Genomic DNA, 27,918 nt, shown 5'->3' with positions numbered 1-27,918 from the left:
GGATTTTAAAACGGATTATTAAAACGGATTTATTTTGTAGTGTGAAAAGGGCCTAAAAGGGATAGCAATCGTGCCAGGAACATCAACACACAACTGCACTTTGTCTCATCCACCCTTGATGTGGTCTTACTGAAATTAGCAGACCCCAACTTTGAGTTACCCACCTGATTTGGTACTGATCTTCTTTATCCAAAGACACACACAGCAATGCGAGTGGTCTCATGGAATTTAAAGCGGAGGTTCACCCAAATAACATCTATATAAGACCAACTTCTTTATACTTCTAACATGTACAGTATGCACTTTTTTTTTTAGGCTGTACATACCTTATCGCCATTTTTAATCCGGCTTTCCGGGTACTCACTCCCGCGGGAGTAGGTGTTTCTATGCTGTGCTGCAATGTAATCTGGGAGTTCATAATCGGGGACTAGACGGCGGCAGCAGCAGCTCTCCTCCATTAGTGGACATACCCGAGACTGCTCTGTTCTCCGCCCCCTCTTCAAAAAAATAAAAGGCGAAGCATCGGGAGCATTTGCACGAGTACAAGTACTCGCGCAAATGCTTAGCATCGGTACAACCCTATCTAAAACCCTAAGGTTTCTTGACAACTTAAAATCAGTTTTATACCCAAATTTGACACACACACACACACACACACACACACACACACACACACACCACCCCCACTTTTTTCCTCTGCTTAAAATCTGAGGATTTAGGCCAGCTTCACGCAAAGGGACCGGAAAGTGCAAAATCAAGTGAAATTTAGATACTTGCACATCTCGCATTTGTATATAAAACCTAACTGATTGAAAACCAAGCTGCATTCGAAAGAAAAATACAACCCAACACACCACGAACAGCAGATTTAATATCCTTCTTTATTTAGAGGTTTTTGCTTTCATACTACATTTTACAAGCTGGTGAACACTGGTAACTTTCTCCCACAGTACTAACACCACACATTCCCAAGACGGTATAAATATATGGTTGAGCTAACATTAATACAGAACACCATTTTTTTAATAATCAATTACATATTAAAACAAATCAAGTATCCAAATATTAAGTTACACTGCTCAAAAGGCATACAAAAAAAAAAAAAAAAAAACATATGTTACAGACATTAAGCTCTGCCTTGGCAAAAGCAGAACCCTAGGAAAGGGTAAAATTAAAGTCACAAAGCAAATGTTGAAAAACTGTGTGAATGTACAGTAAAAGAAAGGACCTTTAAGAATCCAGCAACCTCTTTAAAGCATCTACATTTTAAAAATATTTTAAAGAAAAACAAAAAAAACAAGGGCATATTCTGTACTTCCTGCACAAGACAAAGGCAACATTTTACTAGAAATAAAAACACTATAAAGGTCCTCCAATATCAAGATGCACCACAAGGTGCACACATTAAATTCAAAACAGTAAGGCTTTGTCTGGAGAATTACCATGTTGTCTGTGCTTCTATAGAACAGAAAGATTGGGGAAAAGAATACCAAGATGTATATGGCATAAAGCCTACTTAATGTCTGAATGATTGGCAATTTAGGAAAGGAAAAAGTTACCTGTACACCATAGATGTGCGCAAGTCCTGACATTGTGAAAGATGTAAACATACAGTGAGCACCCAGCAAATACTGAAACCTTCTTTTAAAATCTTGCCAGAATCTACATCTGACAAATTGCACAGGAAAGTGACGTTGTAAGATGTGCTAAATCTTTTGGCATTGTTATCAGCCGACACTAGCCTTAAGGAAACCAAAATGACAATTTTTGAACTGCACGATTATACAGAATCAGGAGGGACATCAATTAAAAAGAAAAACACACACAACAAATACGCAAATTCAAGCTCAGTTACATGATTATTTGACATCAGCAGTTTTGCAACTGCTATGGGCAGTGACCTACACATTTTTCCAAAGCATTGCTTGACCTAAAAACATTAAAACTAGATGTTAGCATTGGATTTTGCCCAGGTTTGCATTTCTCATTCATTTTTTTTGCAACCAGAAGTCAACTTCTACTGAATGCAACAGTTATTCCGATGTCCATTGGAATCTTTAAAACGTAGCCGCATCTTCGGACGATACTTCTCCAGATAGAGCAGCTGCTTACTATTAAACGCTCCACGACGCTTTCTGTTCAACCATAAAAAAAAAAAAAAAAAAAGCAGATTTAGAATAAAAATAGGATATACTGCGCTACTAAACATCAAAATTTTAATGCCTCAGCTCATAATGTAAGACCATGGGCACAAAGGCCGCGAAGCTCAGTGTGGATCCCCAAAATGGAGACACTCGCATAGTGTGTATCGTATGGTGAATCAGATTTAATAACCAAAATGGCAACTTACAGTTTAAAATAATAACAAACATCCGTATAGGAAAATGGAGGGCCGGCATGCGATCCAACGTTCAGAGTGATGACGTCAGCACGTCTACCTCCCTTGGGAGGTGCATTACCACCTTTTATAGGTGGTGATGCACAGGTGTTATTGGTGACACATTGTTGTTCTGCCGTTTCCTTGCACAGGATTTCCATTTGCTTACTGGTTGCTGCACTGTGCATCTTACTATAGGACTATCAAATCGATTCATCAGTGATTGGATTTTCCTTTTTTGTTGGTTCACATATGGACTATATATGCACTTTGGTTTATGTATATTATATGTTTTTTTTCACATCACATTGGTTATTGATTTGTCAGCTTTGGCACTCATGGTAATTCACGATCATTTTTTGTGTTGCACAGCTCCACTTTTTCTCTTCTTTAAAATAAAACCACCATTAAGTGACATGCCTTATGAATATGAGAATGCAACACAGCTACAAGAACCAAGGTAGTCGATATTTTAAATAGCCAGGAATCATGTTTCAGCACCTATCTGCATGAGACCAAGATTCCATAAAATTCTCAGTACACAGTTTTAAATACAACACTAAATCAGGGACAGACCACCCCTGGAATGTAGAGACTTCCACAAGCACACCCTAGCATTCCTTAACTGAGCCCAATCAGGTCAGCAGGGGCGCAGTCAGGTAGGTTGAACATGTGATTTCTAGTGTTCACATTACACATCTCCCCTCATGTCTGGGGCTTAGTGTCTGAAGAGTACCCCCTACACGGCTGCAGATTTTGCCATGTGCATAGTTCTGCCTTCCGACAGGAGGTCTGGCTGCAGACACCCCTCACCCCAATGCAGTTGGAAGCAGATTGATTTGCTCCCGTCGCTTGATGCAGCCCCTGCTTCTTCCTTACACAGGGCTGTGTATAGGCAAACAGTACAATGTTCAGCCTGGAAGAATAAAGGTTCTCTATAGGGCCGAAACTAATCGATTATGAAATTAATTCGATTACAATTTTCATAATCGATTAATCGGCCAGTAACATAATGGGGTTAAAAAAAAAAAAAAAAAAAAGCAAAGCGCTACTGTAAATATTACTTTCACTGTCCCACAGTAAAAAAATGAACCCCTTACAGTAGTGATTTGCTCTTTGTACATTTGTTTTTTTAACCCCATTATGTTACTAAACATCTCAGGCCTGGGTTCACACCTGTTTTTTGGCGCTTTTTGCAGAAACACTAAGTTCATTTACATGTTTTCCTATGGGACACGTTCACATCTGATTTTTTTTCAGCCGCTGCGTATTTGGAAAGGGCAAGGACTTAGCGCAAAACGGTGCCATTTTTATTTTTTTTTGTTCAATATACTTCAATGGAGAAGCTGCAGAAAAAGCATGTAATGTGTTTTTGCCGCAATTTGTGTTTTGTAATCTGCCCAACAAATTGGCCCAAAACATTTTTAAAATGCTTTTTTTTTATTTTATTATTAAGATCATTATCAGATTAATCGAAACAATCAGCCAACTAATCGATTATGAAAATAATAGTTAGTTGCAGCCCTAGTTTCCTCCAGCAAGTATTGTAACTTGTGTGCAGAGGGGTACAGCGATTGGGTAAGCCGACATCTTAAAGGGTCACTAAAGGAATTTTTTTTTTTTTAGCTAAATAGCTTCCTTTACCTTACTGCAGTACTGGTTTCATGTCCTTATTGTTCGTTTTTGCTTTGAAGTTGCTGTAATTCTGCTGTGATCTCCACACTTCCTGCTTGTCTGGCTCCTTATAACCACAGTACTGGGAGCTTTTCACGGTGGTCTAAGCGGTCATTACTGTGTGTCTAAAACTTAACAGAACCAATCAGATTCATTTTAAAAACAAAAAAGACTGGCCTAGATGTGTTTGTTTTTGTTCTGTGGGTCTCTTTACTTCACAGAAACATGAAACCAGTTTAAAACCGAAAGTGAAACTAGAGGCACATTATGATTGAATTTAATCTATTTTTAATCATTTTTAAAAGGAATCCGTTAACTTTTAGGTCTCTATAACCTGTAAACAGTCATTTCAGCAAAAACATTTTTATCCTTTAGTGACCCTTTAAGGTGCAGGAATTTGGGATGATCCAAGTGTAATGGTACAGGAACTGGGGTGATCCAAGGTCTAAACCAACCCAGTTGGTGTGTGCATGAGTAAAAAAGGTTTTACTTGCCAGTTTCTATGACCACAGCATGCCATTGATCACTGGCACACAGGTTGTCCAATGCTTTTAAAACTGGCACTCAATATGGAAAAGGTTGCTGATCCCTGAACAGATATAACTGCAGTAAGAAAAAGTTGAATTTACACAATCAGAAGATCCAGAAATATACAGGAGCTGAAGTGATATGCAATTTAGCGACACTTGATCCAGCTCATTCCTGTAGCTCCCAACCATCCAGGTCAATTAACCACTTGCCCACCAGGTAAATTCTGGCACTTCTCTCCTTCATGTGAAAATCACATTTTTTTTGCTAGAAAATTAATCAGAACCCCCAAACATTATATATTTTTTTTTAGCAGACATCCAAGGGAATAAAATGGCAGTCATTGCAATACTTTTTGTCACACCGTATTTGCGCAGCGGTCTTACAAGAGCACTTTTTTTGGATAAAAATCACTTTTTTGAATAAAAAAATAAGACAATACATTTTGCCCAATTTTTTTATATATTGTGAAAGATAATGTTACGCCGAGTAAAATGATACCCAACATGTCACGCTTAAAAATTGCGCCCGCTCGTGGCATGGCGTCAAACTTTTACCCTTAAAAATCTCGATAGGCGACGTTTAAAAAATTCTACAGGTTGCATTTTTTGAGTTGCAGAGTAGGTCTAGGGCTAGAATTATTGCTCTCACTCTAACGATCGCGGCGATACCTCACTTGTGTGGTTTGAATACCGTTTTCATATGCGGGCGCTACTCGCGTTTGCTTCTGCGCGCGAGCTCGTCGGGACGGGGCGCTTTAAAAAAATTTTTTTTGGTTTTCTTATTTATTTTTATTTATTTTTATAATTTTTTACACTGAAAAAAAAAAAAAAAAAATTGATCACTTTTATTCCTATTACAAGGAATGTAAACATCCCTTGTAATAGAAAAAAGCATGACAGGTCCTCTTAAATATGAGATCTGGGGTCAAAAAGACCTCAGATCTCATAATTAGACTTAAATGCAAAAAAAAAAAAATAAAAAAAAAAAGTCATTTTTTCAAATGACAAAAAAAAAAAAATGTTTCTTTAAGAGGCTGGGCGGGACTGACGTTTTGACGTCACTTCCGCCCAGCAGAGCTATGAGGACGGGTGAAGGAGATTTCTCCTTCAGTCCCGTCCCCGCTCAGCTGCCGGACACATCCGATCCCCTCCGCCGCTACCGACGGCTCCGGTAAGCGGCGGAGGGCGCGGGAGAGCCCTCTCCCGCCACCGATAACGGCGATCTCGCGGCGAATCCGCCGTTATCGTGTACACCACCGCCCCCTGAAAAGATGAATATCTCGGTTGTGGCAGCAGCTGCTGCCGTTATCGAGATATTCAACTTTAAAAAGGAGGACGTCTTTTTGACATGGGGCGGTGGTCAAGAGGTTAAGGCAATTTAGGCTTGTGAGGCAGATATACTTGACTATTACAGAAAGTCAATAATTGCATATACCTTCATCTCTTATTTACTGAAAACTGACTTTCATGTTACTGAAGTTGCCATTTAGGGATTTGTTTAAGATGCTTGGACAACAGGTCAAGGATAAAAATTCTTGGACAAAACAAATCTGTCATAGGGGGGTTTACCAGTTAGAGAAAATCTTAAGTAGGTTTCTGGTTTTGTAATCCCACAGGCTTTAACTGATGGGAAGTAGACTTCATAGTATTACTAGCAATATGTTCACATTATCAGCTTAAAGCAGAGGTGTCCAAACTCTTTACAAAGGCCAGATTTGATAAAGTGAACATGCATGAGGGCCGACCATTTTGCCTGACAATCTTTGAACCATTAAAATTTGGTTTAAGTGCATCTGAGCACCAACACGGCCCTACAAGAATTCTCCTTTGCCTTTGTGGCTGTGTGTGGTGAAGAGACGATCGCGAGCGTGTTATTTGGATATACCGTATTCAGGGCTCAAAATTTCAAGTCCTGAGCTACTAGCAGTACTAGCCAACCGCTACCATGTCACGCCTCCAGACACGCCCTCATAAATCTCATGAAATGACACTTCAATGTTTTATTCAGAATTAAGTTATAAAAATAATTAACAACAAGTTATCCGTGCCCAAAAATGCAGCCAGCCAGTGTCCCCAGTGCAGCGTGTGCCCCTATTGGCTGAACGGCGAGATGACGTAGATCTACGTGATCTCGCCTAGCAGAGCCGACCTGCCGCTGTATAACTGCGGCAGCTGGTCGGCAAGCAGTTAAATGCATTTAGACACAGTTTAGGCTTTAAAACTCTACAAGGAAAACTTTTGCAATTGACATACCACTAAAAAAAAAAAAAATATGCAATTTAAAGTTGCTATAGGCAATAGTCGCATAGTTTCTGAATTTGTATGTTTGTTCTGGTTTGATCCAGACCAAGCATGCAGATTACAAAGTACTTACCGCTTCAATTCAGCCTATGCAAGGATGACATTCACTTTACATGATAATCGCAGCACTGATTACATGATAAACTGCATGATCTCAAACATGCACAGTAGGGTGCCAGCTGCGATTGCTTAGTAAGGAACCCAGTGTGCAAGAACTGGAAGACTGCTGGACACGCTAAACCAAAAATTTACGACAGCCAGTGAACCACTGTCTTCAGGAGAAATCATAAATGGCAGCCTCCATGTTAAGTTTCTTTGAACAAATCTATATACTGTATTTATCGGCATATAACACGCACAGGCATATAACCCACCCCAACTTTAAGAGGGAAATTTCAGGGAGAATTGAATATATATATATATATATATATATATATATATATATATATATATATATATATATATATATATATATATATATATATATATATATATATATATATATATATATATATATATATATATATATATATATATATATATATATATATATATATATATATATATATATATAATTCCACAGCCCCCTGGGTATAACATGCAAGCACAGTTTACCCTCTATTTTCAGGGTAAAAAAAAAAAAGTGTGTTATACGCCAATACAGTTCTTTTCATTTTAGATATGAATGAAATTTCAATTTAGTATGGTTCATGAAGCTTTGCTCAAGGGGCAGTCTTATTTCCCCAGAACATATGCAGATCACACAATTCTGCCTATAGCCATGGCTCCATAGTAAAGTGGTAAAACGTTAAAAAAGGGACCATTAGCACCTATGCATTTTTCAATATGAATTCAACAAAAATGCCTGTATTTGCCTTTTCATTTAACCACTTCCATACAGGGCACGTATACACCTTCCCGCCCAAGCCAATTTTCAGCTTTCAGCACTGTCACACTTTGAATGGCAATTGCGCGGTCGTGCTACACTGTACCCAAACAAAATCGGCGTCCTTTTTTCCCCACAAATAGAGCTTTCTTTTGTTGGTATTTGATCACCTCTGCGATTTTTTTTTTTTTGCGCAACAACTAAAAAAAGACTGGAAATTTTGAAGAAAAATTACGTTTTTATTTTTTTCTGAAATTTTTTTTGTAAATGAGTAAGTTTTCTCTTTCAATTATGGGCACTGATATGGCGGCACGGATGGGCACAGATGAGATGGGCACTGTGGGGCGGCACAGATGGGCACTGTGGGGCGGCACAGATGGGCACTGTGGGGCGGCACAGATGGGCACTGTGGGGCGGCACAGATGGGCACTGTGGGGCGGCACAGATGGGCACTGTGGGGCGGCACAGATGGGCACTGTGGGGCGGCACAGATGGGCACTGTGGGGCGGCACAGATGGGCACTGTGGGGCGGCACTGTTTTCCTTTTGTTGCCAGTCAGTGCCCATTTGTGGGCACTGATTGGCATCTTTATTTTTTTTCCAGACTTATTTTTTTTTTGTTTCAAACTTTTTTTTTTCTTAGACTTTTTTTTGCCCCGTTTTTTTTCTTCCTGCCCTTCCCTGGTGGTCCAGGGTGGGCTTCCCTGGTGGTCCATGTGGCGACCCGAGGGGGGGCTGCCCTGATAAACAATCAGTGCGACCCCCCCTCCTGTCAGGAGAGCCGCAGATCGGCTCTCCTCTACTCGCGTCTGTCAGACGCGAGTGAGGAAGAGCCATTGACGGCTCTTCCTGTTTACATCGTGATCAGCCGTGATTCGACACGGCTGATCACGTGGTAAAGAGTCTCCATGAGAGACTCTTTACTGAGATCGGTGTTGCGGGGTGTCTGACACCCCGCAACAACGATCGCCGCGATGCGCGCCCCCGGGGGCGCGCAACGGCTCAGAATCCTGAGGACGTCATATGACGTCCAGTCAGGATTCTACAACCACTTTGCCGACGGCAATTTGTCATTGGCGGGCGGCAAGTGGTTAAAAAAAGGACCCTTAGGAAAACTGTAGGTCACCCTACACTTCCCACTACCAGAATGTCCCAGTTTTGTAACAAAGCAGTACTGAGAGCATTATCCAGAATAGATGGTGTACCCGTTTCCCTCAGTCACCTTCTGCCCAGGCCAATTCAAATTTCATACATTTAAAAATCTTTTCTAGAATACAATTTTATTTTTAGAACTTCCAAGTTTTCTGACTGCAAAGGACATGGAGAATAAAAATTGGTTGTTGCAATTTTTAGGTCACACACCATTTGCTCAGCAGAAAAAAAAAAAATAAAAAAAAAAAATCCTTGGCAAAAATACAAGCCATTACACCGAGTAAATTGATACTTAGCATGTCATATCAACAATGCACATGCCTGTGGAATGGGTACATCAACCCTCTTGCCAACCAGCCACATTCACACAGCGACAGGATGGCATGGCTATACAAACTGCCGTAGGTGCACGTGGGCCGCTTTTAGAGGCATAGTAGCAAGACGCCAAAGCATGTTGCCGCGATGTCTGCCAGCCACCTGCGATCGCTCCAGAGAAGGGATCTGGGCATCCCTGGCAACACCAGCTAGCTCAAAGTTTGATTTGAAGATTGACGAAACCAGGAGAAAATTGTTGAACAGCGACTGTAGTCAGATGCAGTCACTGTTCTGATATTCCAACAGCCACAGCAGCTGTTAGACAACAGCTGACATGGCAACTTCTATCATCTACTTAGCATGGATAGAGGAATATAATTCTTAATCTCTCATTCAATATGCAGGGCTGAACAAAAGAAATCCTAGAAATATGCATCACTAGCATAAACTTTACACTGCAGAGTTACAGAAAAAAAAAAAAAAAAAAAAAATCCATCCTCCTAGGACACACCATAATGAGGAATGCTGGTAGTGGGAGGGTTATCCTTGGCAACCTACAAACTTGTCTGCCTGTGTCCAATCACTGATTTGTTAACTGTGATAAGTTCACAAAAATGTATGAATGCCTACACATATAAATTACCAAATCAAAGTAGTTAGCATTTTGTGATGCAAAGCAAATTTTTTTAATCCAAATTCTTAGAAAATGAGTTTGTTGTACAGCCCAACAAATATGAGCATTAGAGAAAAAGTATGCAAGTGTAAACTGCACATCAAGAATTACTTTCAAATGTTGCCATTAGGTGTAGAAAGAAAAAGTGCACAAGACTACAGAGACCTTGCACTTTTGCTTGAGCAACTGGCTTACAACAACCATGCAGAGCACCACAAACTTACTGTCTTATAAATTGAACCGCATCTTCATATTTCATCCCACATTCAATGAGTGCAAGGGCAACAAGTACTGGAGCTCTGGAAAAGAGTTAAGTACACCACTGAAAATGTCAGCATAAGGATAAAAAATAAATAAAATTGTAACACTAGCAGTGCAAATTAGAGTATGGTATTCGTTCTAGACATAGGCAAATTGTGCCAGTATCATTTTACTTAAAATGCTGCTGCACTACCAGTAGACAGACATTTTAAAGCATTGTCTGCCACTTTAGAGCAATGGCATTAAGAGCACAATATTAGGAGCACAAATATGGTTACTTCACTTCCTATAATGAAAATCTAAAGCTTTAGGCTGCACACAGAAAAAAAAAGGTCCCAGCAAACAATGCAAAAAAACAACTTACTGAAGATTAACATTTTAGCCCAAGGATCGATTCAGACCAATTTGAATGGGCTTAAGTTGCACCAAAGAGGTACAGGAACCACATGGCACTGCGTTGCCAGTCTGGGTTTTGGGTATAGTTAGGATTGAAGTGACACTTACAGCAAATTGCACACCCAGTGTGCTTTGAACATGGCGCAAGAAACTTTCTGGGTTTCTGGTGTAAATGAGCCCCAAGAGATCTTTGTCATATGGAGGCATGTTTCTATGCCGGCCCAGGCGCCAGTGACATCACCAGCTGCATGTACAGAAAACCTAAATGGTGCATGTTTAGGAGATATTTACAGTACCTATAGGTAAAAGTCAGAGTTGGAGTTTACTCCCACTTTAAGACAAGATTTAGGGTACACAAAGAACCCCTACACATTGGTAAAGATACTCTGCATGGGTAATATAATCCCCGAAAGCTCATCTAGTCAGGGAAGCCTACATCTAATAGCTGAATCTCATTTCTCCCATAAGTTCATCCCTCATTACTTAGTTTGACTAGCCCCTCCCCATTAGGCCAAGAGCAGGGCCTTTCCTAACCCTCTTGTATAGTGTTCCCTTTATATTTTAAAGCGCTGCGCAAACTGTTGACTCCAAATCCTGTATAATGTTAGGCCTTAATGAAAGCACTTTAACACATACCAAGACTCCCACCACAGCCTACCTTCCAAGTCCAGCTACACAATGTACAGCAATACAGCAGCCAGGTTCTTCACGAAATTTAGCTTTAAGGAGGTTAAGCCAATCATCTACAATCTGACTGGATGGTGGGGCTCCGTCATCAAACGGCCAGTCCTTTGGGAAGAGAAGAAAGACTCAGATTCTCTAATCTAGCATGACCAGAGCTTTATACATATACAAAATAAAGAGGGCTTGCTTTGCATTAAAGTGGTCAGTCTGTAAATATAACTTTAGTCAAATAAGCACACACCCACTAGTACTACAGATTGTTCAGATACTACTTTTTTTGGTGCAGTCTCATACTATAGTTAGCTATAACTTCTGTCCCAGAAATCACTACAGCCCAAATCCAGAGAGGCTTCCGGGGTGTGGTCAGCAGACCCCTGGCCATTTCAACCAGTCAGCAGATTTCCCTAGAGCAGGGGTGGGGAACCTGCGGCCCGCGGGCCGCTTGCGGCCCGCGAGATCATTCCATCCGGCCCCCCATGGGATCGTAAAACAGCGCCGCCGATTGTCACTATGGAGCGGAGTAAATGTATTGCTAAATGCACTGACAATGAATAAATGATCATGGCGATCATTCATTCATTGTCCGTGTGTTTAGCAATACATTTACTCCGCTCCTGCGGCCCGCGCCAGTTAGCCAGCGCCAGCCTCCAGCCAATAGGATCATTGTACTGCAGCTGATGAGCTGCTCCCCTTGGTTTACAGCCCCGCCCGGCGGCGGCGCCCGTCCAGGCGGCGTGACGTCACTCACAGCGGGCGGGGATTCTCATTCAAGGCTGGCTGGGATGGCACTGATGGGAGGAGCTTAAAAAGGACGAGCCAGCGCCACCGACGAGGAACCATTTCTAAGCAGCAAGTAAGCCATAAATATTATGCTGACGGCATCATGACATACAGTGTATTTTTTTAATATGCAGCATAGCGGCGGGGGGAGGGGGGGTAAATGTCCCGCACAGTGCACAGGACATTAATACATAAGTTAACATGACCAGTTCAGGACATTTACCCCCCCCCCACATGCTGCATATTAAAAAGATCATATTCATCATATTTACATTTGAAAAATATTAAATGTAAATATGATGAATATGCTCTTTTTAATATGCAGCATGTGGGGGGGGGGGTAAATGTCCTGCACTGGACATGGTAACTTATGTATTAATGTTCTGTGCACTGTGCGGGACATTTACCCCCCCTCCCCCCGCCGCTATGCTGCATATTAAAAAAATCACAGACAGTCATCAAAGTTAATAATCTTCAGACTGCATTATTCTGTATTATGCAGTCTGAAGATTATTAACTGTGATGACTGTCTGTGATTTTTTTAATATTCAGCATGGCGGCGGGGGGTAAATGTCCTACCTACACAGTTGCACTGGTCATAGTAACTCATGTATTAATGTCCTGCACTAAGAGTTACCATGACCAGTGCAGGACATTTACCCCCTCCCCCCATGCTGCATATTAAAAAAAAAATCACAATGTCATTAGGGGAAAGTTCTTATCTTTATTCAGCAGTTCTGAGTCCCGACAATCTAATCTCCCCACGTCCTCTTCTATACAGATACCCTGGCTGAGTAATGTAATTGCCGAGAACCTCTGCACAAGGATTACTCCGCCTGAGCCCGAAAATCATCAAATAGTCCCTGCAGAGTAATCCTTGTGCTGCTGATCCCGGCAATTACATTACTCAGTGTATCTGTATAGAAGAGGACATTGGGGCTCAGATTATATTGTCCGAACTGCTGTATAAGGATAAGAACTTTCCCCTACCAACTTTAACTACTAGTGTTCCTCCACCAGCTAAGCCACAGTACAGTTTGAATCATGTGTCCGGGTAGAAGGCGGAAGGAGACACGGACACATGATTCAAACCCCGTACTGTCCAGGTCAATCCTGTACAGGTGGCAACCCTAGGTAAATGTCCTGCACTGGTCAATGGTCATGGTAACTCATGTATTATTGTCCTGCACAGTGCAGGGTGCTGTGTAATGTAAAGGGGGCCAGTGATGCAGGGTGCTGTGTAATGTAAAGGGGGCCAGTGATGCAGGGTGCTGTGTAATATAAAGGGGTCCAGAGGTACAGGATGCTGTGTAATGTAAAGGGGTCCAGTGATGCAGGGTGCTGTGTAATATAAAGGGGTCCAGTGATGCAGGGTGCTGTGTAATTTAAAGGGGTCCAGTGATGCAGGGTGCTGTGTAATTTAAAGGGGTCCAGTGATGCAGGGTGCTGTGTAATATAAAGGGGTCCAGTGATGCAGGGTGCTGTGTAATTTAAAGGGGTCCAGTGATGCAGGGTGCTGTGTAATATAAAGGGGTCCAGTGATGCAGGGTGCTGTGTAATATAAAGGGGTCCAGTGATGCAGGGTGCTGTGTAATGTAAAGGGGTCCAGTGATGCAGGGTGCTGTGTAATGTAAAGGGGTCCAGTGATGCAGGGTGCTGTGTAATGTAAAGGGGTCCAGTGATGCAGGGTGCTGTGTAATGTAAAGGGGTCCAGTGATGGGGGGGGGGGGGGGGACACGTTTAATCCCCGCTTTAACAGGCTAATTTTTCAGTTGATCATTTTGTACGGCCCCCGAATGATGTTACAAAAATCCAAATGGCCCTTGGCAGAAAAAAGGTTCCCCACCCCTGCCCTAGAGGCAGTGCATGTTGCACACGCCCGCTGTAGCATGTACTTGTACAAGTATCCTGTTCTTTGAATTGCTTCTTTAATGTGAAATCCCTGCCAGTCCCTCTGCTTTCCTCTTAAAAGCGGACCAAACAGGAGAACACAATGGTCAGTTTAACTATACTCTCCAATAAGCAGACTTGCCTCCACTGCAAAGCTCAGTGTGCAGCTGCTTCTCCACCCCCTAGCTTGTATGCAGAGGCAATGTGGACATACAAAAGTTTTGGTTTAATTTAAAACAGAATGGGTTGTTTTTCAAGGTGATCATTTACAATCACTTTAAGATATCCCACTGGCAGTCCATCTATCCACATTTATAATTGTGGCGTTAAAGTCTTTACCATCCTGTAAGTTTACCAACCAACATTTGTAGAAAAGCAAGGAAAAAATGCCAGTGGACAGAAGTCATAAATATACTGGAGACATTGTTCCACAGTACCAGTGCTCAGGGTAAACATTAGAATCATTTGACACTTCCTCAAATTATCAATTCCCAGACTTACCAAAACCTGAATTCCTTCTTTTTCCACTAAAGCAGTGTCATAAGTAGCTTCACAAACTCTCACCACTGTAGTAACACCATACTTTTTAAGTTCCTGAAAAAACAAAATAAAAGTAAGTAGCAGCCAGAAAAGCAACTAGCATTTTCAGATGTTCAAAAGAAAAATCTTCTCTTGGGAATGTTACAGAATTAACGTGCCTTTTTGAACTTTCCAAGAAAGGGTACCCCCCAACATAAGATACCATTACTGTCGCCTAACATTTTCCCTTTCTTGGTTTAGTTTTAGTCTGCCACCCATGTTTACTTCCTACAACTTGGCACCACCCAGTGAGCAAGGCGAGAACAAATCAGACTTATTCTTTAACCACTTGCAAATCCAGCTCATGCAGATATACTGCGGCAGGTTGGCTCTCCTGCACGAACAGACATACCCGTTTGTTGGTCAGTGCCAGGATAGCAGATGCCCACCACACGAGCATGCCCTGCAGATACCATGTCCGTTGGCGACCCACGATCGTGGTGAGGAGACAGAACAGGTAACTGCCTATGTAAACAATGCAATCTCCCATTCTGCCAGACATGACAGATCTACTGTTCCCAGTGATCAGGAACAATGAACTGTCATGTTCCAGTAAGCCCATACCCCTACAGTTAGAACACACCTAGGAACACTTAATGCCTTGATCACCCCCAGTATTAACCCCTTCTCTGCCAGTGTCATTTTATAGCATTGATCAAGGTCACTGGTTCTGTGGAGAGCGCTGCAGGATTAATAGCGGAAAAAAATAAATAAAAAAAAAGCCATTCACCACAGCCCCACCCCCCCCCCCACTGCGATTTTTGGGTGCGGCCATAGGAAAGCCCCCGGCTTTGGCCTAGCTCCGGCCATCTTGGTACACCTGGCGGTGGCTGCCTCGTCAGGAAGTGACATTTCGTCGCCACCATCTTTCTCCACCCCACACTCCTGCACAGTAATGTTAGTGAGAAGGGGCAAGCGGACATCGTTACACCCAACAGTTTTAAATTTCAGTTATTTTCAACACAAAACGAAGCTTATGTGCTTAAATACAGTATATGTAAATCGGACAGACTGTTTACATGTTAAATTTTAAAAGCAGCAAACCTTGCATGCTTGCTAATGTGACAGAACACCTGATTTTCAAATTTAGTTAAATGTGAAAATCAGGTGTTTTCACATTAGCAAGCATGCAAGGTCAGCAGGTTTGCTGCAGCTTTTAAAATTTAACATGTAAACAGTCCGTCAGATTTACATATACTGTATTTAAAGTGGAGTTTCCATCCCAAAATGTTTCATATTGTGCTCATTAGACCAAATTTATATACACATACATATATACACATACATATATACACATACATATATACACATACATATACACATATATACATATACACATACATACATATACACATACATACATATATACACATACATATATACACATACATATATACACATACATATATACACATACATATATACACATACATATATACACATACATATATACACATACATATATACACATACATATATACACATACATATATACACATACATATATACACATACATATATACACATACATATATACATATATACACATATACACACACACACACACACACACATTTTACTCACCTGGAAATGCCTGTTGCTATGCGGTCCCACAAAATCTGCCTTCGGAATCACCTAGGATTCCGACATCTCCCTCTGCTCCTTCGCACGCCAATGCTCCTGGGAAGTGTGTGTCATAATTTCGCAGGATGCAGTGCGCTTCCCCATTATAACTCCCCATCCAAGACATCCAGGAAGTGCTTGTGGGCTTCACAATGCCCACAAGCAAATTGACGGAATAACTATGCGGAGCGACGGCGGATTGTAAAATAGTAAGTGACCGGATATATATTATAAAAACGCAGGATGAAAGGACATACATTTAAAAAATGCCAATTGTGGTTGGAACCCCGCTTTAAGCACATAAGCTGCGTTTTGTGTTGAAAATAACTTTAAATAAATTTGAGAATCGTGATCTTCATCTTGTGCAAAAGAATCGCAATTCTCATTTTTCCCAATTAGTTTGTAGAAGTCATCGCTTTTGCACAAAATCAATACATGCATATTGCAATTTTTAACCAAAAATATGTAGAAGGAAAAAAAAAAAAAAAGAAAAAAGGAGGGGGATGTCAAGTTTTGGTAGTGTCACATGACCATGCAATAGTCAGTTAAATTGACAGGGCCTTATTGCAAATAACTCACTACCTATCCTACACCTCATTCCTAAGCACTTAACCCGACTCCTCTCAGTAATCCAGTGCTGTCCTGGCTCTTAGTCTCACAGACACGGCTTACTGGGGGGGGGGGGGAATGTATAATATATATATATATATATATTTTAATAATGTCCATCTGCACGATTCTGGCCAACATGAGAATCACGATTCTCACGGCGTAAAATCTTTTACATTTATAGAAAAGAGAAAAAAAAAAAAAGGCTAACTTTACTGGCTAGTTTTTTTTAATTCATTAAAGTAATTTTTTCCCAAAAAATTGCATTTAAAAAAACTGCTGCGCAAATACAGTGCAACAAAAAATATTGCAACAACTGCCATTTTATTCTCTAGGGTCTCTACTAAAAAAAATATATAATGTTTGGGGGTTCCAAGTAATTTTCTAGCAGAAAAATAATGATTTTAACTTGAAAAGAGCCGTCAGAAAAAGGTTTGGTGTTTAAGTGGTTAAACGTTCCCAATTTACATACAGAAGTTTATTCCTTTGATGTAAAAGTTAATGTGACAATGTTTAGACCAGGGTTTGACAAATTTTCTTGGAATCTAGGAGCCAGCTAAAAAAGTTAGGAGCCAGAAAACGCACCACGTCCTGACGAGCTTGCGCGCAGAAGCTAACACAGACGTGAGCAGCGCCCGCATATGTAAACGTGTTCAAACCACACATGTGAGGCATTGCCGCCAATAGGGTAGAGCAATAATTCTAGCCCTAGACCTCCTCTAACTCAAAACATGCAACCTGTAGATTTTTATTAAACGTCGCCTATGAAGATTTTAAAGGGTAAAAGTTTGTCAGGATTCCACAAGCGGACGCAATTTTGAAGCGTGACATGTTGGGTATGAATTTACTCGGCGTAACATTACCTTTCATAATAAATAAAAAAAAATAAAAAGAGCTGGGAACTTCACAAAGAAAAAGATTGCAAAAAACGATTGACGATTAATCGTGCAGAAATATATATATATATATATATATATATATATATATATATATATATATATATATATATATATATATATATATATATATATATATATATATCATACACACACACAATCCTTATAAAGTGCACATTCTGTGCATGTAAAGGGTCTGCTTTAGATGTAGAGAATTAGGTGGCACTAGGTAAACGGTGCATCAATTAAGTGTCCCCGTAGTAGAGAACATTTGGCGCAGCCATCACCTCAAAATGCAAGGGGGGCACACGCAAGGTAACCCTTAACTTCAGAGGTAGCAACACTCTTTCAGGGAGTTCTTTGAACACAATTTTTAGCAACAGTTTTAAGGGCCAATTCACACCATAACGTCCTAGTTTAAACAAATGGGCTTTTAAACATTGAAGTAACAGATTTTTGCAAAGCAGCACAACACACGTGTTAATGTTACCACAATGTGTGGATACATGTAATGTTTTGTTAAAGCGTCAATCAAAATAGGAACGCCCAGTCCCGCAGCCCATACCCGGAAGCGACGGAGAGGATGCATCTCGTAAACCGTAAGTACAGGTCATATTTTAAAACTAGCCGATTCCCCTAGACAAAACGAGCATGAAGCTAAGGGGAAAAGGTATATTCTACCGGTGAACCTCCGCTTTAAGATGCATCACAGGTTAACATGCTTCAATACCGTGACAAACCTAACCAATAAAAAAGGGATTTAAAAACTTACCTCTATGAATTTGTTTAAGGTTGCATTGGTGGGGTTGTGGGTAATAAGAAACCTCATGTTCTTGTAGGTTATCTCCACAGGAGCTGGGCGGTTCATTCGTGCCATTTTTGTTAAAGGAAAAAAAAAAATCGTGCAATACTCAAAAGCGAACCAAAACAAAAAGTTACTCTGAAAAGAAATTATGTTAAACTGAAGTAAACTTCACTCTACTCCACATAAATTTCTCAGTGCTTGCATGGATGGAAGCAATGGATGTGAAATGAGCCTCCCCAAAAGTAGCAAATCTTCAATCCAGTAATACTGAGGCAAAAGAAATGCAGTGCACTGAGGTTTACCCCATCCAGATATCAGCCCCTTACATAAAGTGCTCCGCCAAATTTATTCCAACACTTCGTGAACAGGTTGACAACCCTTAGGGGGGTTTCTTGGTGGAGTAGTAATGAATTTCTTCTACAGATCACTTGTCTGCATATAGGTCATGCTGTGCCTGGCAGTAGTCTCCACTGCCCTTCAGAAACTCCATAAATGTGTGACCAAGAACACCACAGAACTGCTGTTGAAGACAAAAAAACAAAAATGGAATTAGCATTAGGTTAATGCCCAGCTAAAGAAAAAATGAATCACAAAAATCGGTACAGATATCTAAAGCAATACCAAAACCCCAAAGACGTGTTTAGAAAGGAACACTTCCATCCAAATGGTAACTCATTTGGGCCTTGTTCACAGTAACTGAAACAATGGTGTGTTGTCAACCAGCAAGATTGTAACATTAGGCCTCATGCTCACTGGGCTTTACAGCTGCTTTTTTGATTCAGGTGTTTTTGTACAGTCCGTAAATGCCCCAGCATGTTATCCTATGTGTCCTTGCACACAGGTTGCTTTCCCCCTGGTATTTAATCACCGCCATTTTGTTGCTCCATGTTATCAAATTTTGCAATTAGTAATTTTTCTTCTGAAATTTTGGCCAACATTTATACTGCTACATATCTTTGGTAAAAAAATAACCCAAACTGGTGTATATTATTTGGTCTTTGTAAAAGTTAGAATCCACAAGCTATGATGGCCTCATTTCTTGAGAGCCTAACATGCCAGGAAAGTACAAATACCCTCTAAATGACCCATTTTTGGAAATTAGACACTCCAATGTATTTAGTAAGAGGCAGTGTGAGTTTTTTCGAAGTTGTCATTCCCCCCCCCCCCCCAATTCTTTGCAAAATCAAGTCTCCCCCCCCCCCCCCCACACAAAATTGTCATTAGCAGGTTATTTCTCACAGCACACGCATACCAGAAATTACACCCACAAAAAATTCTGCTATTCCTCCAGAATAGGGCAATGCCACATGCGAGACTTACACAGCGTGGCTACATACAGAGGCCCAACAGGCAGGGAGCACCTTCAGGCGTTCTAGGAGCATAAATTACACATCTAATTTCCCCAACTACCTCTTGCACTTTTGAAGGCCCAGGAGTACCAGGACAATGGAAATGCCCCAAAAATGACTGCATTTTAGAAAGAGAACACCCCAATGTATTATCTATGAGGCATAATGAGTCTAACATGTAATTTTCTTCTAAAAGTTATGGAAAATGTGTAAAGAAAAAAAAAAATACACAAAGTTGCCCATTCATACAATATTTCTAACATGGCATGTACATGCAAAAACAACACCCCAAAATAGATGCTCCTACTCCCGAGTATAGCGATACCACATGTGGGAGACTTTCATAACCTGGCCACATACAGAAGCTGAGTACGGCCGGGGTATCACTGAGGATAGATGGCAGTGGCTGCAATTGTCACAGAGCAGCACTGTGGCCACTACACATCCAGCCCACAGCACTGCTGCAACCAATCTCTCCTCTCACTGTACTGATTGGTACAGAGGGGTGAGAGAAACTGGACATGCCGGTTTGCAGTCAGCGGCCATTTACTGTGATGGAGACCCAGTGGCCACATGGATGTCAATGTACGCCCTCCCATAGGTTTCCAGCGCTAAAGCACCTGATAACCACCCCAGTGTGAAAGTGGTCTAAACCATCAGGGATGGGATGGGATGGGATCCCCCCCCCCCCATCATGTACCAAATCTATTTTTTGCCACCAAATTTTAGAAAAAAATATCAATATCCTGACCTGACGTCATATGACATATGACCGGAGGCGTGCGGCGATCGTTGTTGCGGTGTGTCAGACTGACACCTTGCAACACTGATCTAGGTAAAGAGTCTGAAGAAAGACTCTTTACCACGGCTGATCACGATGTAAACAAGAGCAATGATTGGCTTTTCCTCACTCGAGTCTGTCAAGACGCGAGGAGAGCCGATCGGCTGCTCCTCTGACAGGGGGGTTTGTGCTAATCGATTATCAGCGCTGCCCCCCCGAGGCTGCCCACACTAAGACCACCAGGGATGCCACCCTAGACCACCAGGGATGCCATCACTGATTGGCATTCATCAGTACAGTTTATTACAGTACATCCATGCCACCCATCAGTGCCCATCCATGCCGCATATTGTGCCCAATGCCACCTCATCGGTGCCCATCAGTGCTGCCTTATCAGTGAAGTAGAAAATTTACAAAGTTTTGTAACTGAAACAAAAATAAAAAAATACATTTGTTTTTCCAAAATTTTCAGTCTTTTAGCAGAAAATAAAAATTGCAGGTAACCAAATACCACCAAAAGAAAGCTCTATTTGTAGGCACAAAATGATAAAAAAAAAAAAAAATTGTTTGGGTACAGTGTAGCATGACTGCGCAATTGTCATTCAAATTGCAACAGCGCTGAAAGCTGAAAATTTGTGTGGGCAGGAAGGTGTACACGTGCCCTGTATTGAAGTGGCCCTAGAGAATAAATTGGTTTTGCAATTAAAGGGGTTGTAAAGGAAAACATTTTTTTTCATAATAAGCATCCTTTACCTGCAGAGATTCCTTTTTTCACTTCCTCATTGTTTTTTTTTTTTTTCCTCAGAAGTTGCTCTATTTCTTCTCTGTTCTGTTCACTTCCTGCTTGTCTGATTTTACTGACCACCGTGATGGGAGGCTTTACTGCGGTGGTCAGTAACGTGCTCACCACCTCCTGGGAACTACATCTTGTGTGGCAGGATGCTCTCTACGTGTTAGAGACTTCAAGGAGGTGTGAATTACTGAGCGTGCCGCAATTCATACTGGGAAATGTAGTTCTTACATGAACAAGCGATGCAAACCAGGAAGTGAATGAGAGAACAGAAACTAGAATGCCGGAGGTGATATAGATGAAGGAATTTAATAGGTATTTACTAATTTTAACAGAATCATTACACTATTCTGTCTACCTTGCAGACATTAATTTTAGGCAAAACATTTTTTTCCTTAAGGCCCCTTTCACATTGAGGCGTTTTTCATGCGGTACAGCGCTAAAAATAGCGCTGCTATACCGCATGAAAAAAACCTGCCCTGTAGTGTTCAATGTGAAAGCCTGAAGGCTTTCACATTGAAGCGGTGTGCTAGCAGGAGCGCTCCAAAAGTCCTGCTAGCCACATCTTTACCACGTTATAGGAGCGGTGTGTTCACCGCGCCTTCCCATTGAAAACAATGGGAAAGCGCGGTAATACCGCCCGCAACGCGGGCGGTATTAACCCTTTTTCGGCCGCTAGCGGGGTTAAAACCTCACCGCTAGCGTCCGAATATCGCGGTAAATACGACGGTATAGCCACGCTACAAATAGCGCAGCTATACCGTCACCGCGGCTGCACGCCTCAATGTGAAAGCAGCCTTAGTGACCCTTTAATGTCACAACGTATTTGCACAGTGGTTTTTCACATGCAATTTTTCTCCCACTTTCAAAAAAACAAACATTGTACCGGAATTATGCCTGCAGCTGCAGACATCCCAGTAGAACATGAAGTCTAGCATCGCACAGGCAAGTGGTAAAATCTTTCATGAACAAGATTTATTTTAAGCCCAGCTCAACAGTTCGCCTTACTAAAAAAGTATGACCAATTTGTCAGTTTAACAGCAAACTTCTGATATAGGTTTATTCATAGCACTAGTAGCCTTGGTTTGAATCCCAATGAGTTGGCATGTCCTCACTATGCTGCGGCACTAAACCCAAAATGTACTGCAATTCGATGTGGTGCCTAGATTCTTTAGGCTCAACTTGTACAAAATTGAATTTGCACATTACATAAAACGTAACTGAAATGCAATTCAAAAGTACTAAAGTTTGCATTTAACATTTGTGAGGGCACTTTTGTTAACATACGCCACATTAAAGCGGAGTTCCACATAAAAAGTGAACCTCCACTTTTTGGAACCCTCGCCCCCTTCGTGTCACATTTGGCACCTTTCAGGGGGGGAGGGGGGGGTGCAGATACCTGTATAATACAGGTATTTGCACCCACTTCCAGGAATAGACTCCTGCGGGTCATGCCCCATCCCCCCCCCAGCTGTCTTCTGGGAAACACACCGGTCCCAGGAGACAGCAAGGACGGTCCGCGCCACTCGCACAGTAGGAAACAGGGCAGCAAAACCACAACGCTTCACTTCCTGATTCCCTCACGAGGATGCCAACATCGCGGGCGCGCTGGACAGGTAAGTGTTTATTTATTAAAAGGTCAGCAGCTGCAGTATTTGGAGCTGCTGGCTTTGAACATCTGTGGGACCTCCGCTTTAATGGTTAGAAATACTTGAAAGTTTTTCCGTTCTGCTTCTTCGCAATTCCCACCACTACAGATGAAAAGGTCGATTTGACCCCTCTTAAAGCGGATGTGCCATGAAAAAAAAAAAAAAAATGTTTTAAAGCCAGCAGCTACAAATACTGCAGCTGCTGACTTTTAATATTAGGACACTTACCTGTCCTGGAGTCCAGCGCCGTCCTCAATGAGGGAACCAGGAAGTGAAGCGCTGCTGATTGGCTCCTGCTGTGCTCTGGGAGCCGAGTGTTCCCATAACACAACGGGGGGGGGGGGGGGGGGGGGGGAGACGGGAGGTGACAACCTGCCCGAGACTGTGGCCGGAAGTGGGTGCAAATAGGTATCTGCACCCCCTCCCGCCTGAAAGGTGTCAAATGTGACACCGGAGGACGGGGGGGGGGGGGTGAGGACCGTTCCGATCAGCGGGAGTTCCACTTTAATGAAAAAATAAAATATAGTTCTTAATTTTTAAATATTTTAAAAACTATAAGTATAAATGTATTAGGTTCCACCAATTTTATAGCTCACAATTGTGTGCCCTCAATTTTATATGCGATAAAGTGAAGACTACCCTTTATCAGGAGACTACTATAGTCTAAAAGAATGAGATCTTAATAGCTTGGAGGTTGACAAGAAAAGACAAAAAAAAAAAAAAAAAAAAAAAAACATTCAGGCTGGGTTCACACTGGTACGACAAACGCTCCGACATTGGGAGCTCATGTTGTCTTAACTGGTTCGACACAAGGCGGTCCGACTTTGAAAATACTCCCTGCACTACTTCGGTCCGACTGATTCTACTTTCGCCCATTGAATATAACTGAAGTCAGATCGCCGTCCTGCATGATCTGACTTTGGCATGCGACTTGTGCTGATGATCTTGGGGGGGGGGGGGGGGCTGCATACCAAATTTTAAAACAAACCGGCATGGGTTCCCCCTCTAAGAGCATACCTGGCCCTTTCGGTCTGGATTTTATGGGGAAGACTCTACACCGAAAAAAATAAAAATAGCATTGGGGCCCCCCCCCAAAGTCCATACCAGACCCTTATCCGAACGCCCAGCCAGTCAGGAGGGGGGTGGGCAGGGCTGTGGAGTCGGGGGAAATTTTGGGTACCTGGAGTCGGAGTCAAACAATGCACCGACTCCTACTAAATTTAGATTGGAATAAAAAAAATAAAAAAAAAAGCAAGTTTAAATATCCCAATTCACAAAAAGTTATAATTAATGACTTCTCTACTGTAAGAATAAAGACCAATGCATGCAGTGCCTCACGTAACCGCAAAACGAAGACATGTTAAGTGACTGTGAAGAAGCATGCTTTTCATGTGCTTCACTATATGGCACGCAACGCACAATTAGGAGCTGCAATACTTATACTTTCCATAGTGTTGTGTTCTGCTTTTACAGGGAACGCAGCGTCCATGTGTAACCTAGCCTCTCACTGATAAGGGATTAAATAAATATGTTTTTTGCAGGACTAGAGAGTGAGACACTTGTATAAGTGAAGGGAATGGAGGGCCAATAGTTCAATACTGAAGCTGTAAACCATTGGAAAAACTGTAATTTAGCTAAGGCTATAAAAACTTGTAAACTCCGATTGTTAGCTTAAACTTTAAACATGACTATGGGATTCTCCTAGGAAAATCATGTTTTAGAATAAATGCCCCTTCCTGGATCCTCCCACTGCCCTATCTTCAGCAGTAGATAAGCACACAAAGGAGAAAGCAGCAGCCCAACTACCTCTCTAAGATTATTTTCAGCCCTAAAAATAATAAAGTCTGACTTAAGAGCCTCTATGAAAGAGGATCTGGCAGAGGCAATTATCTTCCTTAGAACTCTACATTGAATTGATTTGCATTTGCTAAGCCTATAACTACATTTCAAGATTAATATAAACCATTTCTAGGTTTTACAGATTTTGTTTTTGGTTCATTATAGATAAGCTTTGTTTTTGTTCTAAAACAACCAAATAATGTGGTTTGTATTTTTGAACTGGTAAAGATCCTGTTCCTGGTGTTTATGCCTGCTGCTACTATCCAGCCACTTTTTTGATTAATACATTTTTTTTTATAAAACTTTGTTTTCATTGTGTTTGTCTTTTGCTTAAACTGTGCAATACAGTAGACTGTTGGCTTCCCAGCCAGTAGTCCTGTGGTAGGTTGCGTTTCTCTCCCTCAAGGAATGTATAAAATACATTCGCATATTAATACAGAGGAGTCGGAAGTACATAAAACTGAGGAGTCGGAACATTTATCTACCGACTCCACAGCCCTGGGGGTGGGGATGAGAGAGCACCCCCCTCCTGAACCGTACCAGGCCGCATGCCCTCAACATGAGGGGGGTGCTTTGTAGCAGGGAGGCCCTGTGCGCCCCTAAAGCATCTTGTCCCTGTGTTGAAGACGACAAGGGCCTCTTCCCCAACAACCCTGGCTGTCCTGTTGTCGGGTAGCTTATTGGAAACTTGTAATTGCATTTTGGTGTAAATATGAGAGCTAAAAGACCTCAGATCTTACATTTAAGAGGTTCAGTCATGCCTTTTCTTCCATTACAAGGGATGTGTACATGTGACCTTTTTTACATTGGAGAAAAGTGAGGCATGCCATGACAACTAGAGCAATAATTCTAGCCCTCCAACTCAAAACATGCAACCTGTAGAAGTTTCAGCAGTGGGAGGAGAGAGTCTGGGCATACACTGGGGGGGAAAGGCACACCATCACTCCACATAGGCAGAGGAACGAAAAACCATGCAGAGCTGCGATTAGACCAGCTCACTGCTTAATGGTCATCAAGTTACCACTACAACATACATTTCCAGCTTTATCTCCTGTGTCAGAGGTTATCATGGAGAGAAAAAAAATAAAACTCAATATGTGCCCAAGTCAGATTTCACAAATGGGGTTTACATCCACTTTAAAGAGTCCATTGTTTAAAACTTTATTTGGGGCAAGTCAATAGAGAAAACAGTGGAGCTTTCTGAAATGTGACTGAAAAGATGCAGATACAAACAACTAGAACATGAGCAAAGTAAGAGGAAAATTGTTTGGGTACAGTGTCACATGACCATGCAATTGTCATGCAAAGTGCAACAGCTCTGAGTGCTCGGTACTGAAGTGGTTCAAGGAATGCATTTTTATTAAAAACTTTGAGTGCTAAAGTGCAAAATTCGTATTCATTTAAAATTTATATTAAAATATTCAAATACAAGACAACATTTTATAACAAACTTTAAAAAAAAAAAAAAAAAAAAAAAAACTCAGTTTTGGACAAATACATGCTAAATTTTCAGCAATACAATCCCAATTTGGTGCACCTTTACCCAAAATGCAAAATCCCTGTTGCCCAAAAAAAAAAAAAAAACACATGAGCCAAAATCTCCCTCTCCCCCCCCCCCCCCCCCCCCAAGCAAACTCCCAAAGCCTGGTGGCCCCCGCCAAGCCAAAGCCTGGTGGCCCCCGCCAAGCCAAAGCCTGGTGGCCCCCGCCAAGCCAAAGCCTGGTGGCCCCCGCCAAGCCAAAGCCTGGTGGCCCCCGCCAAGCCTGGTGGCAAACTCCTAAAGCTTGGTGTCCCCTCTGAGCCAAATTGCAAAACACTGGTGCCCCCCTCCGAGCCAAAACCTGATGACCCCCTCAGGATAATCCCAGCCTGGCTACAATAATTCTAAGCCTGTCATGTCTAACAAAGGATCCCCAGAATAACCAAGCAGCAGCAGTGGAATGTGGCCACTAAGACACGACCTTCCTATACACAATGGTGGTACTAGGTGTGTTATGGTGATCAGAACCAATAAATGAAGCAACAGGCTGCGAGGTGCTGACCTCCAGGAGGAGATCGGATTGTCCAGACAAGACCTGACATGTTCCAGGCTCTCCATCATCCCCCATACACCGCACTGAGCTGGAATGGCTGAGCGATGTGCGCAACACCTCCTCCTCCAGCAGTCGCTAGGACATGGAAATCACGACCCATCACTATCACCATGTCGCATCGGATGTGAAGAGATGTTATCAGCTGAAAATGGCCCCGGCGAGACACCAGAAAATGGCAGAGTGCTGGCAGCGTACAGATTGCAGCCCCACAACGTATCACGGCTATGCCGCCCACACCTCATACACACACCGTGACTCCTGAGACCAGAGCGCCGCGATACTTACAGGGCTATGCTTACTCATTGAAGATTGTATCTTAATCATACAGCCGGTCCCTAGGAAGAATCGCTGGAGCAACCAACGGGCGGTCGGTGATGTAGCATACAGCAAACGGCTGTTTCCCGTGCCTAGGGTGCGGTGTTGTGGGCTCCACAGACTGCTTGGACGCGGCCCCTACCTCCTCTATTCTGACTTCTCCTCAGTAACCAGTAAACAGCATGAGACGCAACGCACGCACGCCATACAGCGACGCCGGTCAGTCTGCGTCACCCGACCTGGATTACATAGGAGCCGGTACGTGATCAGACCTTCCGCCAATCACCTCTCAGTTCGCGGCCATAATAGGGAAGATGGGAGGGGTTACGGCGAGAGACGTGCTTCATTGACGTCAATCCGTTAGAAGCCGGTGCGAACCGGTTGAACAATCAAAGAACTCAAGTCGGGAGTACTGAGAAGGCGGGGGTGGGGCGCTGCGGAGGTGGCGGATCGCATCGGGCGCGTAGCAACCACAGTGAGGCTCTTGTGCCCTGTGATATTATTGACACGGACATACTCTTCCCTCTACTATTGGAATCCCTGTTCCCTCCTCAAACTGGATGGGGCGGGAATAAGCGGATTGGCTTCGTGGTTTGTTTATAAAGAGAAGGCTGTGACAGGATTTTCCTTTGTCCTCAGCCTCACCTCTCAAAACTCTGTGAGGAAAGGCGA

The 27,918-nt window shown here is 42.2% G+C and overlaps 1 protein-coding gene across 1 annotated transcript; it reads right to left on the bottom strand.

Annotated features, from left to right (window-relative positions):
• Positions 1-858: 858 nt before the first annotated feature.
• On the bottom strand, positions 859-27,537 carry PTP4A1 (protein tyrosine phosphatase 4A1). Its single transcript, XM_040349903.1, has 6 exons — positions 27,217-27,537; positions 18,398-18,950; positions 14,420-14,512; positions 11,223-11,353; positions 10,132-10,206; positions 859-2,135 (listed from the first exon to the last, which is right to left on the bottom strand). Exons 2-6 carry the CDS (start codon positions 18,500-18,502, stop codon positions 2,018-2,020), a joined length of 522 nt encoding a protein of 173 aa, XP_040205837.1. The 5' UTR covers positions 18,503-18,950; positions 27,217-27,537; the 3' UTR covers positions 859-2,017.
• Positions 27,538-27,918: the final 381 nt, after the last annotated feature.

This window comes from Rana temporaria, chromosome 4, assembly GCF_905171775.1.
Source record: "Rana temporaria chromosome 4, aRanTem1.1, whole genome shotgun sequence".
NCBI lineage: Eukaryota > Metazoa > Chordata > Amphibia > Anura > Ranidae > Rana > Rana temporaria.
This window is presented reverse-complemented; position numbering and strand designations above follow the sequence as displayed.

Excerpts from the sequence above, each read along its gene's own strand:
- PTP4A1 (XM_040349903.1), bottom strand. The coding sequence starts at position 18,502 with ATGGCACGAATGAACCGCCCAGCTCCTGTGGAGATAACCTACAAGAAC. Across the intron at positions 14,513-18,397 it reads CCTTAAACAAATTCATAGAG|GAACTTAAAAAGTATGGTGT; the intron begins GTAAGTTTTTAA and ends TTGTTTTTTCAG. Across the intron at positions 2,136-10,131 it reads GCGGTTCAATTTATAAGACA|AAAGCGTCGTGGAGCGTTTA; the intron begins GTAAGTTTGTGG and ends ATGGTTGAACAG.